General features: G+C 40.9%; 1 protein-coding gene across 1 annotated transcript in view; it reads right to left on the reverse strand.

Moving 5' to 3' along the window:
• UBE3C (ubiquitin protein ligase E3C) overlaps positions 1-13,164 on the reverse strand; it is a 111,090-nt gene extending 97,926 nt beyond the window's left edge. The window contains exons 1-3 of the mRNA XM_090047609.1: positions 11,779-13,164; positions 3,536-3,589; positions 393-467 (exon numbers count right to left, since the gene is read on the reverse strand). Of these exons, the coding sequence (XP_089903735.1) occupies positions 393-467; positions 3,536-3,589; positions 11,779-11,844 (195 nt within the window). The 5' untranslated portion in view covers positions 11,845-13,164. The remainder of the gene's footprint in view (positions 1-392; positions 468-3,535; positions 3,590-11,778) is intronic.
• Positions 13,165-14,509: the final 1,345 nt, after the last annotated feature.

The raw sequence follows: 14,509 nt of genomic DNA on the forward strand, positions 1-14,509 counted from the left end.
TGTCTGCTTTTCAGAAGTGCTAAATAATCCCAACTTATCTTCTTTAAATTTGGGAGCCTTAAGGCCCTGATCCAGCAACACCCTTATGCATATATGTAACTTTACAAACATTAAGATTCCCACTAAAGTCAATGCTTATGTGCTTTGCTGAATCAAAGTTTACCTCATAAAAATCAGGCCAAAAAAAATAAAATAAAACCAACCTGTGGGAAAAAAAACCCTGTATTTCACTATTTTTACATGAATTTCATTGGTTGCTAAAATAAGCCACAGCAATTAAAGTATATCAGTAGAAATGACTAGCATTAGTGTTAAGAAATGCTAGTTTCAGCTACACAGTTGCATCTCACCCTTTCCTTCTTTATGGGGAGGAAACAAAACAAAAAACCTACTTGGTGTTTTCTGTCCCTGTATCCTCGTACAAAGGACTGGATGATTATTGCATTTTTCAGCCTTCGTCTTTCCTCCTAGAAAATAAAGTAAAGGATTAAAATAAAAGATAAAGAACTGATGCTAACTCTCTCATTTCATCAAATGGGTTCTGTTCTCCTGTAGATAGTTGCATGTTTATAAACATTAAGTAAGAAATCTTTATCAAAATAAAAGGTGTTTGTGAAATTCATCCACAACTCAAATATGCATGATCTAGATCCCCCCAAAAAAGCTTGTGTATACCATCTGTTTACAGCACTATAAAAGCAAATCTTAAGAAACAGTAACTATATGAAACATTGCTACAATTGCAAAAACTTGGTATGAGCTTTAAAAATCTTATTGACCACAGAATTTTACCACCATATTTTTCAATGACTGATTTAAACCTGAGAATTCTCTTGCACCTTTGCCCAATTTCAGAGTTTCAAGGGTCGTTTCTGATAAGAATCAGTTCTAGGGATCAAGTATATTATTGGTGTGAACTCACCGCTTTCAAGGGGACACAATAGTGAGAAAACTGCTAAGGAGACAAAGATGAGGTACTACAGGCCCAGGAACATGGTATGGAGAGAAAGAATGACATTTCCTCTTCCTTGAAGGTAGTTCTGGGTACTGATTTAAATTACAAGCGTCATCCCCTCACAGATACTTATATTCAGAAAGGATTGTCCAGAGAGCCAAGTTGGCTCAAGTGGTAAACAAGGGGTAGCACTCCCAGCACGAGTAATTCAGATAGCGCTGAGTATCAAGGAAGGCACGCAGAATTAAGTTTCTTTTAACATCCTTATAAATTTGGAGGTTCTCAATGGAAGTATAGAGAAAACAAGGTACATGAATAAAATTTCCGGCAAGTAGTGACTGAGGATGGGGAAGTATAGAGATTAGATAAGAGGAAACTCAGCAAATAGTAAATGGAGACAGATTAGAATTTCTTTTTTTATTGTTTTTTTTCCCTTTTTCTTTTTTAAATGTCTGACCAACTCACCCCAATATACATTTTTAAGACTTGTCCATCAAAACAAAAAAAGGCTAAAGATTTAGTTGACATCTCCACATACACTCAAAACTGAAAAAAAAAATCACTGTAGCCTGATAAATTATCTTGTCATTCTAATTTACTACCGAGTAATTTACCAAATATGCCTCTGTCCAATTTTCTAGGACGTCATTTTTGAGTTGTGGCAGAAAAAGTATTAGGAGAATTTCAGAAACACTTTCTATACCTACAATATACTGTTCAGTTCCATATTCCCAAAAGAGCTGATCATAATCATCTTTTTTTCAGCAAGTGACTTCCCTGCTAGCCACAGACTAAAGGAGAAAAAATGAAACAATAAGGGCTTCTTTTTAAATGAATAAAGGACAAAACACAGGAAAAATGTCTCAACCTGAAATATGGAGAGGCACCGCCTCTTCATAATATCAAAGTAAAATTACATTGAAAGGCAGATATTTTCTCCCTCTCTGTAGGTATGTTTCATCTTAGAATACATAATTGTCAATTAGTGACCCATAATAGCAAGTGTTTGAAGTCTGAGGTCATGCTGAGATTTCATCACGTGCACTTTTTTTTTTTTAAAGCTAAATGATTTTATTCTCAAAGGACTCGTTCTTTTGAAAATTGCCCTATAAGGGAATTTCTTTCATTCTGTAAGCTTGTAACATACGTGGATAGATACTATACATCTACAGTTGTGCAATACAAGCACTTAAAACATGGTACCTGATAGATGTATGCTTTATTTCACGGTACCTGATAGATGTATGTAGGTACCAGGAACATCATGAAAGGTTATCAGCTAAATATTTCTGAAATCCTGAATTGTATTTCTTTATATCAGTAAAGATTAGCAGATCATAAAACTGAGGAGGAGTTTAAGATACAAGACAGCATATTTGTATGTAACATTCCAATTACTGAATGTTTTGATTCAGTACACAACTGTACATTCAACTGGGAAATCAAAGCCTTGCAGTTCCTAATATTCAGTAATTATGATTAGTAAAATCACTGAGCTACAGCGGAACTTGCCATCAGTATGGTACTGGCCAAGCACAGGTTCATGGGACAATAGTTGCACACTTTTGATTAGCATCAGAAGTATACATTTACATTTTAAGCCATTGCTTGAGATGAGACTTAAGTCAGATGACTTACTTTCCTTTTATATTACATCATCTTATTACTATATTTATTTGAGAGAACTGTGTTCGTAAAATGGTATTTTCTCCCTTTCAGTCTATTTTCTTTTCACATTTAATTCTGAAGTAGAAGTTATCCAGAGCAGCTGACCAACGTCTCCAACCCAGAACTACAGTTTACTGTGGACACAATGAATCGCCATCAATGCACTTATCTAGTTCTTTAAATGTTTTGCAATACAAGTGAGAATCATAGGAAATTAGAGTTGGAAGAAACCTCAAGGTTCATCTAGTCTGACTCCCTACTCAAAGCAGGACCAGCCCCAACTGGATTATCCCAGCCAGGGCTTTGTCTCGCTCGGTCTTAAAAACTTCCAAGGATGGAGATTCTGCAACTTCTCTAGGTAACCTGTTCCAGTGCTTTATTACCCTCGTAGGCAGACAGGTTTTCCTTAATATCTAACCTAAACTTCCCTTGTTACAACTTGCAGCCAATCATGATGTTCCTTTTATAGATGGGAAAACCAAGGAACAAGGCAAAACGACAAATTGTTATCGGTCACCCAAGAAACCAACTGCAGATCCAGGAAAGAACCCAAGTCTTCTGGGTCCCAATCCAGAGTAACTGTTTTTCTGATCACTGGGATATATGATGAAAATTACTAGCCAATAAAGACCTGATCCAGTACTCAGAGTGAAGGGAAAAATTCCCATTGACCCCAGTAGGCATAAGACAAGGAAGTAAATTATCCTCTTCAAGCATTCAAATAATTTTGAGAGTTCTAATACCAGCAAAAACAAAATATAAAGCCAACAAACTGAATAATGAAATCCACAGAGCATTTCTGAGTTAAGTTCAACCGCAACAAAGTAAGAGATTGTGAACCATAAGCTTCTGAACTAGATACCAGAACATATGAAAGCTTTTATTTTCCTCAAGATGCAATTTCTATGTTACCTCTCGTTTCCGCCTTTCTTCTTGGGTACGATGTAGTAGAGAAGCTTTTTCTTCCTGAAAAAGAAACAAAATATTGCTGCAGTGGTTTCACTCAAACATGCTCATTCAAAAGTTCAAGTATTTGTATAAAATAAAGATGCGCCTTTTAAATGGCTCAATATGAAAGATGCTTTCCATTTTCAACAAAATGTAGAAAAGTGAATTTCCAAGACTTTAATTCTTATGGACCCAGATCAGCTGCAATTACATTTGGCACCTTCCTTCAATTCATTTGCAGTAAGAGCTAAGCAATTTGCCCATGGTTACATAACAAGCCTGCTGCACAATAAAGTTTTTGTCCCAAGTTTTAGTTCACTACCTTTAAAGGGCAGGTACAAATATTACGCTGTTACTGGTATAAAGTGATCGGAAACTAGTCTATACCCATAACAGAACAGAAGTTCACACACAGACTGGTGGAACTTGTCTACGCATGAACCTGGTCTAAGATTTGCCCTCCCGTCCCCCTGGCCAAATGTTCGTTCTGTTCGCTACTGTTCTAAACTACACTGTTACAGAAAACTGTGTAACTTGGTTCAATTCTACCTCAGGCTTTCTGAATATCTGTACCTAACCAAAAGCAGCAAGAGGTCTCCCCCCAGCAACACATGCTGTGAAAAGCAAGATGCCAAAACCATGTTCTCTAATCACAAAGAATATTTTTAAAAAGCTTCAGTTCTTTTTTGTTATTATCCAAGATTTAATCAAAATGTACAAAAGGAACCTTTCAGGAAAATGACTGCATAAGTGTCTGTTTGAAAAGCATGATGGCATATTCAGGAGGACTTCAGAAAAAAAATACTGCTAGATGTACCTGAACACAAGAAAAGTATTGCTTCACAATCATCTGAAAATTCACAGTTAGACCAATACTAATGAGTCTGTACAAAGACAACAAAACTATAATCATGCACTGTTGGTAAAAAACCACTTTACTAGATAGGTGTATGATGTTTCAAAAGAAAAACTACAGGTATCTGTTTGCCTGTGGTACACAGCACCGAACTCCCACTGCACCCTGGCACCTCTCCAGGTCTGGGCTAAAACAGACCTTTAAATTAACCCATGCGTCTATTTCCACTCTTGCCTCCACTACACATGGGGACTTTCTCTCTTTGCCTAAGCTCACAGAGTCCACAGAAATTACGAGAAATATTAGTTTTGCAGGAAAACATACACCACAACAAATGAAAGGATGGGGCGGGGGGCTCCTTACTTGTTTTAAATGTATTATTTAAAAAAAAATCTTTTGCGTCTTGAACTCCAAGCATACATAGCTACAGCTACTGAAGTTTTAAAAGATGCCAAAAAACTGGTACACATTATGACTAGTACCCTACCAAGTATATTCTTTACTGATAGAGGAAATGGTCATAGTCCCCTCTTTAAGTTCATTTTATGAACAGAATTCAATACAAAACACATAAAAAATGAGCAAAATACTAAAAGAGAATAACCAAAAAAAGGAGAGAAGCACCTAACTTAAATGGAATTTAGTATTTTTGACAGTACAGTACAGCAAGCAGAGAAAAAACAATCCTGCCATAAGAGGTTTCACTGCATATTCCTCTAAATACAGTGTCTTTAATGTCCAAAGACACCACAAAAGAAAGTTATTGGTCCCCAAAGAGAAACGTTTCTGCATATGTTAAGCTCCATAAAAACAAATAATAAAAGAATGTCGTTAGATTGTTTTATCTTCACTCTATCACTCGAGTGACAGGAGTCTTTCACCCCATCTAAGGTAAAGTTTGACCACACCATCCAAATCGTAAATTAACACAATTAATAGTGTCACAAAAATTAAGCGTCTAAAAAGAAATGATAATTGACAGCATGAATCAAGTGTGAATTAATTGCTAACATGATTTCAGCACAGAACTTTGTTTTCCAGCAACTGACATCTAGTAGATGCTCTGGCTCTTGAGGGACTGTCAGAACAACGTTCCTGTTTAGAAACAAAATCCCTGACCACTTACCCATGATCTCTGTTCCTAGTCACTGTCTGGCTGCAGGCAGAGCCAGTAAGAAAACATTCCTGCTTGTAAGCATGTTACTAAACTTAGCCCTTCTTGCATTTCAGAGCTGGCTGGAGGGAAAATCAAAGGGAGAGAGATAGAGAAGAAAGCATGCCTGACTAAAGCTGAAAGGCAGTGAGTAAGTGGTAAAGAGAGGGGGATAAAGAAGATGCTACAATGTTAAGTGAAAAAGGAGCCAAAGAAAATAAAAATAGGGAGAAAAAGAATGGAGAGAGAACATACCATTACAAAACCATATCATCTTATAGCCTGCTTCTTATTCTATCCTACCCCTTTTATGGGACAAATTTCAACAGATTAACAACTAGTAGGTTACAAAATGGCTATTTCCTCACCCAGGAATGAAGAGTTACAAGTTGCACTAATAAAAATGCAATGGAGGCCTTTGAGTCAATATATAAATACCTTGAAGTTCCAAGGTGCAAAATCTTTTACTCTTGAGAGTAAAAGCTAGAAAGAACGGAGTATGAGCAGATTTACAATAAGTAGAAGAATCAAAGTGTATACCGACTGGCTACAAAAGAACTAAAGGACAGGTGAGATGCAGTCATCTACATATATTTGACAGAATTAAATTATTTCAGGCTAGTAGAACGGGATATGAGAAAAATATTTTTTTTAGGGTGAAATCTATTCAACTTCCCAAAGAAAGCAATGGAAGCCCCATCACTTAAGGCACACGAAGATTAGACTATATAAAGCACAAGCAAATGTACATTAGGGAATAAACCTGCTTTGAGAGGGGGACTAAGAGACCTATTAGGTCATCTAGTTAATCTCTAACATGCATGCTTGATGATTTATGATTAATTTAGCTTCAGAGAAAATCTCAGTAATTATTTGTATTACAAATGAATCTGGCTACATTTCTTTGTTTCTGCATTTAGAATTAGAACGCAGGGTGAGGAACGGAGCACAGCAAATTTCACCAGTATTTACAAAATCTATCACAGCAGACAACAGCCATAACAGTCCGTCACAGAGGCTGTTACAGGAACTAATGTAACTAGGGATATCTGCAATCTCATTACTGGTGTTGAGTCATATTTGGCTTCTCTTTCCATCTAGGATGTCAACCACCCTGCTAACAACTGCCAGCTCATGTTTCTGACTCCCTCCATTGCCACACAGCTGTGGCTAGAAATACTGGTACATTGGGAAATCACAGAGGCTACCACACTGCCATGGCCTCCAGAATTACCTCCATCTCAACTTCATTTTCACACCACCTAAAAGGTGCTGCTACTTTGCTAACACCCTTGCTGAACAGTCAGCCACTTCCAGTGGCAGAAGCAAATGCATCAGAGATGCACAGGAAATGAAGCTGCTGTCCTTGTCTTGGTAACCCAAGGTCCAAGTCAAAGAATCCCCATGGTGATTATAAATCAAGCATGAAGAGAGGATGAGGAAGGGGTCGGGGGGAGGAAACAGATAAGAAACTGGAAAAGGAAGGATGCCATACAGCCAGGGTTCTCTGGAGACCTTGAAAGCCTCTGGAACTTATGCACGAAAGATCTCCGAAGACCCCTTAACTCATATCAAATCTGCAGGCCAAATGGATGTTTACATAGTGCACACTGTCAAGAAAAACAGCACCCTTCAGTGCCTCCTTTCACCATCATTTGCACCGATATCTTTAGTGGGGCTGTTCTATATTGGCCATCAGTGTTATTGAGTTCTGCAGCAAACCATAATGAAGGCAACTGGGGAACAGACAGCAATAAATTCTGCCACCTAACATTTCCTAGGTGTGTTTGTTTCTCCTGCCCTTTTAGTTAGTTCCTAGTTATAACACTTCTTCTTCAAACTGAAACATTTTGGGCAAATCCACCCCTGGCTCAGTTTCCTACTCCAAAAATTTTCCTCCAAAAAAGCCATCACATAATGCAAAGTACTATCACTTCACATCAGAAACATAATTTCTGCGTTGAGCCCTGTACAGCACAGATTTTAGAAATCCTTAGCATAAAGAGCTACCCCAGGCACAGTATCACGTGTTAACTAAACTCCAAAATTTTCTTTGGGAAAAATGTTTGTGACTTTCTGTTTATATCACAGCTAAGATTATATTCCAAAATGGGCCACTCTACAAAATAGCATGTCAAATCTATGGACTTACCTAAAGAGGTGTGATCTCTAGGGATAGAAACCCTACAGCTCCATAGAAGTAAATGGAAGCATTCCATTGACTTAAGTGGAGCCAGAATTTTACCCTAGATTACCAGCACTATGATCTGATCTTAGAAACAATTTATATATAAAACACAGTGCTTACAAATATAATCTTAGGGTGTTTATATACATGCTCCAGGAGTAGGTGGTACACTTTAATTAGCGAGGGCAGCTCTCAGAGCTCAATTAAAGCACCCAGAACATCTCATGTATATGTCCCCATGGTTAAAAATGGTGGTGGGAATGCTTTAACTGAACCTCATTGAATGAGATTTAGTTAAAGCATCCCCACTGCCATTTTTAAGCATGGGAATACCAATACATGAAACGCTGGAGTCTACTGGAGTGCAGTAACTATCATGCTCCAGGAGACTCAATTATTCAAGTCTGCTCCAACATGATGTAATTATAATAAATCAGAATAGCCTCAATGCTCGTGCATAGGCACCCTTAGACACCGATTTTGTATTTATATATGTAACTTTCCTGCCAATGGATCCACAGATGAAGACCTCAATGCTATGCCCAGCTCCACTAATTTCACTGAAAGTCTATGTAGACACATGAGTATGCACCCCTGTGGACCTGTCTGAGGATCTGATTCTAGGACCATGAACACTTTGAGCTGGGACAGTTTGTAGAGCAATAGGGCCAAGTCCATTGGCTCCTGACTTCACTGTAGGCACCTCCAAAACACAAAATAAAGTCGTTATAAGTTTTAAAAATTAGTTATTTGTGCTGTGATAGCAAAGCTTTGTGTTTTCAAAGCCCAATAACAACAACTTTCCCAATTTTTCTGAAACAGGAAAAATTGTTCATTTTTAAGTTAGAAATGTTAGCCAGTTCCCAAGGTCTTAATAAAGGGCTAAAAACATCAGTTTAGAATGGAACAAGTTCTGTAGTGTTTATTTTGAGCCCATAATTCATAGTTTCAATTGAAATGAGGAAGGCAGGAAAAAGAACATATCCAGAAGATGTAATGCATATTTTGTGCTGAGAAAGTTTTCCAGCAGGTTGCAACCCATTTTTAACAGTATTTTTAAACACTCTCTCTACAGTCATATTGTGGATTTAAAAAAAGTCTGCTGCAAAATTTAGGCTTTTATGTTCTAAAATTCTGAATAAAAGTTTCCACTATTTCAAAGTCAGGACTCCACCCATGTTACGCCCTTTGCAGGAAAGCGGCCATATTATACAATAAAGCAATATCATTTTCCCCCGGTGTTCTCAAAACCAAAACAGAGATTTAAAGTATTATAAAGCCCTCAGACCATTTCATTTCACACAGTCTGAAAAGTATTACAACACATTGTTCCACGTTAAATATTTTTATAAGAAGTATTCCCAAAGAAAAAAAGTATGAAATCCTCCAGCTAAAATATCAATACTTTATTTTTGAAAAAAAGGATTCACAGTTCTTCCTCCAGAAAAAAGCAATGTGAATCATACAACTGTAATGAATTCAAATAGTTCCTGAAATTCTATATCTCTTACAGATCCACATCATTACACACAAAAATCCTACCATGAAATCTGTGCAGTCAGATTCCTGTGCACCTGTGCTGATCTCACTGCAGGCTTGCTGCTCTAAATCTTACTGTTCCTTGTTCATCGCTTAGTTAAGTGTTGACTATAGTATGCAAAGTGCTTCCTCAGGATCCCACTTCTGTGTCCTATTTTCAAAAAACAATACAAGGACCCTCCTTCTTAAAGTGATGTGTCATTTTAAAAAAAAATCATTCCAGTACACTGCAAATAAAATTATAAAAATGATTACCTCCTTATTAGAAACCTGTTACGTTATTAAAACTGAAAGAATTTTAAAAACCCAATTCACTTGCCACTGGATAAACTTTACCTTTTGTCATTTCTACTAACAGGAACACAAATCATTAAATTAAAAAAAAAAAAAAAATCAAGGAGATCAGTTTCACTTTCGGATCTGTAATGCTCAATCATTTCAAGTTGCAATTGTTGCAAGGTGGTATTTATTTCAAGATAGCTGTTTCCATTGCAGTGTTCTTGATTACAAAAACTTACAAAATGCCATGCCAGAGCCTGTAAACTGCAAGAAGTTCCCCTCAATAGATTCCAAACATCAAGCAAAGCTACCTTTAAAACGGCTCCATACTGGTGCTGGTCTGGCCACATGGCTGCTGTTACAGGACTGAGACAAGTCTTTGCTAGGGACAAAAGTGAACCAGCCTTGACAACTGAGCAGTACTCTAGGTCTGACTAACAAATCCCACAAGTCAGTGGGTAGCTTTCCACAAAGACAGTAAAAAGATTCTGCAAGACAACTCTGTGGACCCTCGATTCATCCCTACATGAACAAAAAAACCCCCCATATTTTTGGGCTCCCAAAAGAGGTAGCTATAGGAGCTGGGGCATGACTAACTCAAAACGCTATTAAGATTTTTCCTTAAATTTTCAACCTGCCAATCCTGTTCACTGAAATCTATCACCCAATTAGAAGCTATAAAGTACAGACCTAGCTAAGAATAAAAACTGAGACTAGCAATGACAGTCAAAGGATCTCAAAAACCAAGAGGCTTTGTAGACACCCAAGTCAGGATAAAAAAAACCCCCAAACCTAAGCATAAACCTAGTAGTTATTTAACTGTAAATAAATCTTAGTAACAGATCTGGCAAACAAACATATAACTAAGGTGAACAGTCAAACTGAAGTCAGCGGGATTACTTGTGGAAGGAAACATTACTAGTATTAAGTGTTTGCAGGGATAGGGCCAATGGTACAAAAACACAAGATGTGCATAGATTTACTAAGAATGAAACGCTCAAAAATTATTAAATTTTAGCATTACATTACCGTACTTTTAAGCAAGCACCTTCACAAGCTTATGTGCTTCATGTCATTTATCTACATTAATTCAGCGTATTCATGCACCACACTCTGTACTACAAAATGCTGTTCTAATCCTTCATCACAGACATAAATCCAAATGCCATTTTCATCAGGCAGAGAAATTAATAACAATAGCAGAAGACATTATGATGCTTTTTCCTCCCTTTCTGGAGAAAGAAACCTGTCCTGTAAGTGATGCTATTAGCTGTTATACCTGGAGGCCAAAAGGATGTAAAATGCCTGAAATACATTCCTGAAGAGGCAAGCCATGCTCTGCCAAACGCCTCTTCCACCTGACATTTATTCTACCTTCCAAGAAAGAAAACATGATGCCTAAGGAGCAGAAACGTCCCTTCATCTGCTGAAGTGCCAGCGGAAGATAAGCTGGGGGGGGGGGGGGGGGGGCCACAAATTAAGAGTTACGTAAACTTGGCAGTGCTCTGCTGGATGCTGGCCTTAGGGCTATTTGTTACGCCACTGGGCAAGGGCCTAGGCCCACCAGAGAAAACGATCAGCCTTTCTTAAGGAGACCACCGAAGACATCACAGTTGATTTCTCTGGACAAATAAAAGAAAACTGGAAAAGGAGTGAGGTTGCGAGCATAGAGCAAGCGCGTGGAAGGGGAGCACAGGGCAGAGTGCACTGGACAGGGGGCCCCACGGCCGAGTGGACACAGCCAGCGCGCATGGCCCGAGACACGGAGCAGGGAGGACCCCCTCCCTCCCGGGTCCCGGGGGCCTCCTGGCCGGCAGAGAGGCAAGTTGGGCCAGGTCCAGGTCCAGGGGGAGGCTGCCAGGAGGTCCTGTGGCCTCGGACGGGGACGCCTTCCTTAAGAGGAGGTGGAGCAGGTCCCACCTCAGTGACCAAGCTACCTGCCCGGCTCCAGCCTCGTCCTTCCCCCAGGCCGGGGGAAGGACGGCTGCTCCAGTCCCCAAAGACTGGCTGCTTCAGGCTCGGGCTGCTCCACCCAGAGGGTCCGGCTGGGACTAAGCCAGCACATCCCGAGGCCGCAGAGGCCCTGCCCGGCCACTAGGCCCAGCCCTGGCCCCGCCACTCCCCTGCAGCACTGACCGGCGCGGGGAGTGCGCAGGACGGGCCAGGCCGGGCCCGACTCGCCGGGTCTTTACCTTCCTGCTCGCGCCGCCGAGAGACACCTTGGGCCGGGTTTTGAAATCCCCCTCGAAGCTGAACATGGTGGCGGCCTAGCCCATGGGGAGCGGAGCTGAACTCGGGGCCGCGGAGAAGGGGCAGCGGCCGTGCCTGCCAGCCCGGCTCCGGCTCCACCTCACCCCGCGGGGGCGGGGGCCTCGGCTCGGCTCGGCTCGGCCCGGCCCGGCCGGCTCCGGAGACAAGATGGCGGCCGCCTGCAGCTCCCTGCCTGCGCAGCCGCCGGCGTCGCGCCGGGCCGGGGCGGAGCTGAGGCGTCCCCTCCCTCCCTACCGGGGTCACCGCGACAGCGGCCGCCGCCCCGTGTCCAGCCGGCTCCGCCGGGCCGGGCCAGGGTCCTCGGGAACCGGCGTTGTCACCAGAACAGGGCGCTCGGCCCGGCCCAACCCGCCGCCACTCCCCGCCTGGGCCACACCGGGGTGACCTGGGGCGCCGTCAGGCCTGGCGCCAACATGACTCGCCACACGGACTGCGGACAGGATCAGTCGCGTCCAAAAGACACTGCTGGGCATGAACACTGCCGCGTGGCCCCGGAGGCTGGGGGGGGGGCGCGGCGCTGTCCGCAGGTGGCAAGCGCGGACCGAAGATTGGCGACCACCTGCAGGTGCTATTGGCCACCTCGGTGATCGGGGACCACCTGTAGATGCCACCGGCGGTGTTGGCAGCGAAAGCTGTTGGGGTCTGAGTTTTTTGCGCCAGAAGAATTGCTTAAGTGTTTTCCTGTTCTCAACTAATGTGTGAAAACTAAGACCCACTGTTTCCCCTGAGCCTCTCAAGGGGGTCCTCAAGTCTAAAAAGGTTGAGAACCATTGCCCTAGTGACTAGTCAGTCAGAAACCTGAAATGTACCTCTCTATAACAGAGGTTGGCTTTAACCCAGTGTTCACAGAAGGACACTTGGGGCACCAGTAGTTTTACAGAGTTTGGATTATGGCCATCGACGTTTAGAAATGGTCCTGGTACAAAAAAGGTTGAAAACCACCAGACCAGAGCAATTCCTCTGTTGCAAAGGACTCCGAAAAAATGCAACAGGGCAAGATGTTTTTAACACTAAGGATTTTCATTTGAAATCCCTGGGTTTATCTTGTGAATCATCTTTGCACATGTAACAGTGCCAAAGTTGCATGGCATCCTGCCGCACCCTTGAAAGGATCTCAGGGCACCCCAGGGTGCTGTGACCCCCTGCTTAAAAATCACTGCTCTAACCTGACAGCTGAATTTGAAGCCCTCTGAAATGTGGGGAAGCTTGAACGGGATGCAGACTTTGCAGTTCTGGCCTGCCTTAATGATGCAAGATACAGAGTTGATTCCAGTCGTGCATCCAAATAACTAGCTGTACATCCAACCTGTTTTCTTTGTGCATAATCAATAAAATCTGTATTTAATTGAATAAATTCCTTAGACCCCAGGATCTGATCTTTCACCTGAAGCATACCTATCCCATTCAATGAAAACAAAAAACAGTAGTACAATTTTGTTCAGACACTACAATAAGCATGCATACAACAGACAATAAAGAGAGATGAGCCTATCATATAATTACTATTGTAAATGCATTTATATTTATATTGTGCAGGGCAGGAACTGAGGCCTACGTAGAAAATGGAGAGAGCAAGGGGAAGAGTATGCCATGAGAAAATGTACATGACCAAACTTGTGGCATGTTCTATCATTTCATTTGCCTGTTCTCTGTCAATCAGTTTTTGGATTTTATGCTTTCAGTCACAAAGAGCTGATACAGAAAAACAGTCACATAACAACACAGTAATGATAAAGGATTTATTTAGCACTTTATAAGGTACTACACTAATATTAATAGCCTAAACCAGTTCCCATTTACTTTAGTAATTAATTCTTTACTTGTTAATCCTCATAGCATTCTTTCACAGCACATGAAAACAGGTGAAGTGCCTCATAGTAAAATATAACATTTTTGTATAGAAGGTTTGGGAAAATGTCATTCAAAAGTTTCCCAGGTATTCAAGATGGGTGAGTGATGGTGGATTTATCAGAATTAATGATGGGTGGTTTGTTTGTCCATCTTTGTTTTTTGGGGGTGGTTTGTTTTTGGTTTGTTTTTTTTACTTGGATGTGTTAAAGAAGGCTGAACTTCAAAACTGCAGACTTGGCAGGCTTAGTCATTGAGGGGAACTGCAGTAGTACTAGATAAGGTTGACTACAAGTCCTTTATTTTCTGGGCTTTCACAATTTCAGGAGGTGATCCTTACTCCTAGATACTGTGAAATATCATATCATAAGACTGAGTCACAGATTCATCCCACTGCATTGCTGCCACAATATCATCATATTAAGACACGCAACTTAATCCTATTTAACAAACTCCAAAAAGCAACACCCTTTGTAAGATAAATTAAGGTATTTCATTTTTGGTGAATTTTAACCAAAGCAAACTATTTAAACCCTAGGGATAATACTTAAAGGCCTGCCCCAAAAGTCTGACTTGAGCAGGCTTCAGATCAAGCCCAGAGTAGGGCTTTCATAGAGCAGGCCTTTAACACATATGCTTTTGACAGGGTCCAGTTTTATTCACCTTCACGTTATGATGATGCAAGGTCCATCCATTACTCATACTATTCCCGAAGCTGTGGTTTGAGGAGTCCTCCATTTGGGTTAAACAATGTGAAACTAACTGATGAATACATGCTTGAGAAAATGTAATGATTTTTGTGCG

Source organism: Crocodylus siamensis, chromosome 5 (genome assembly GCF_052110815.1).
Source record: "Crocodylus siamensis isolate JL-2025a chromosome 5, ASM5211081v1, whole genome shotgun sequence".
Lineage (NCBI taxonomy): Eukaryota > Metazoa > Chordata > Crocodylia > Crocodylidae > Crocodylus > Crocodylus siamensis.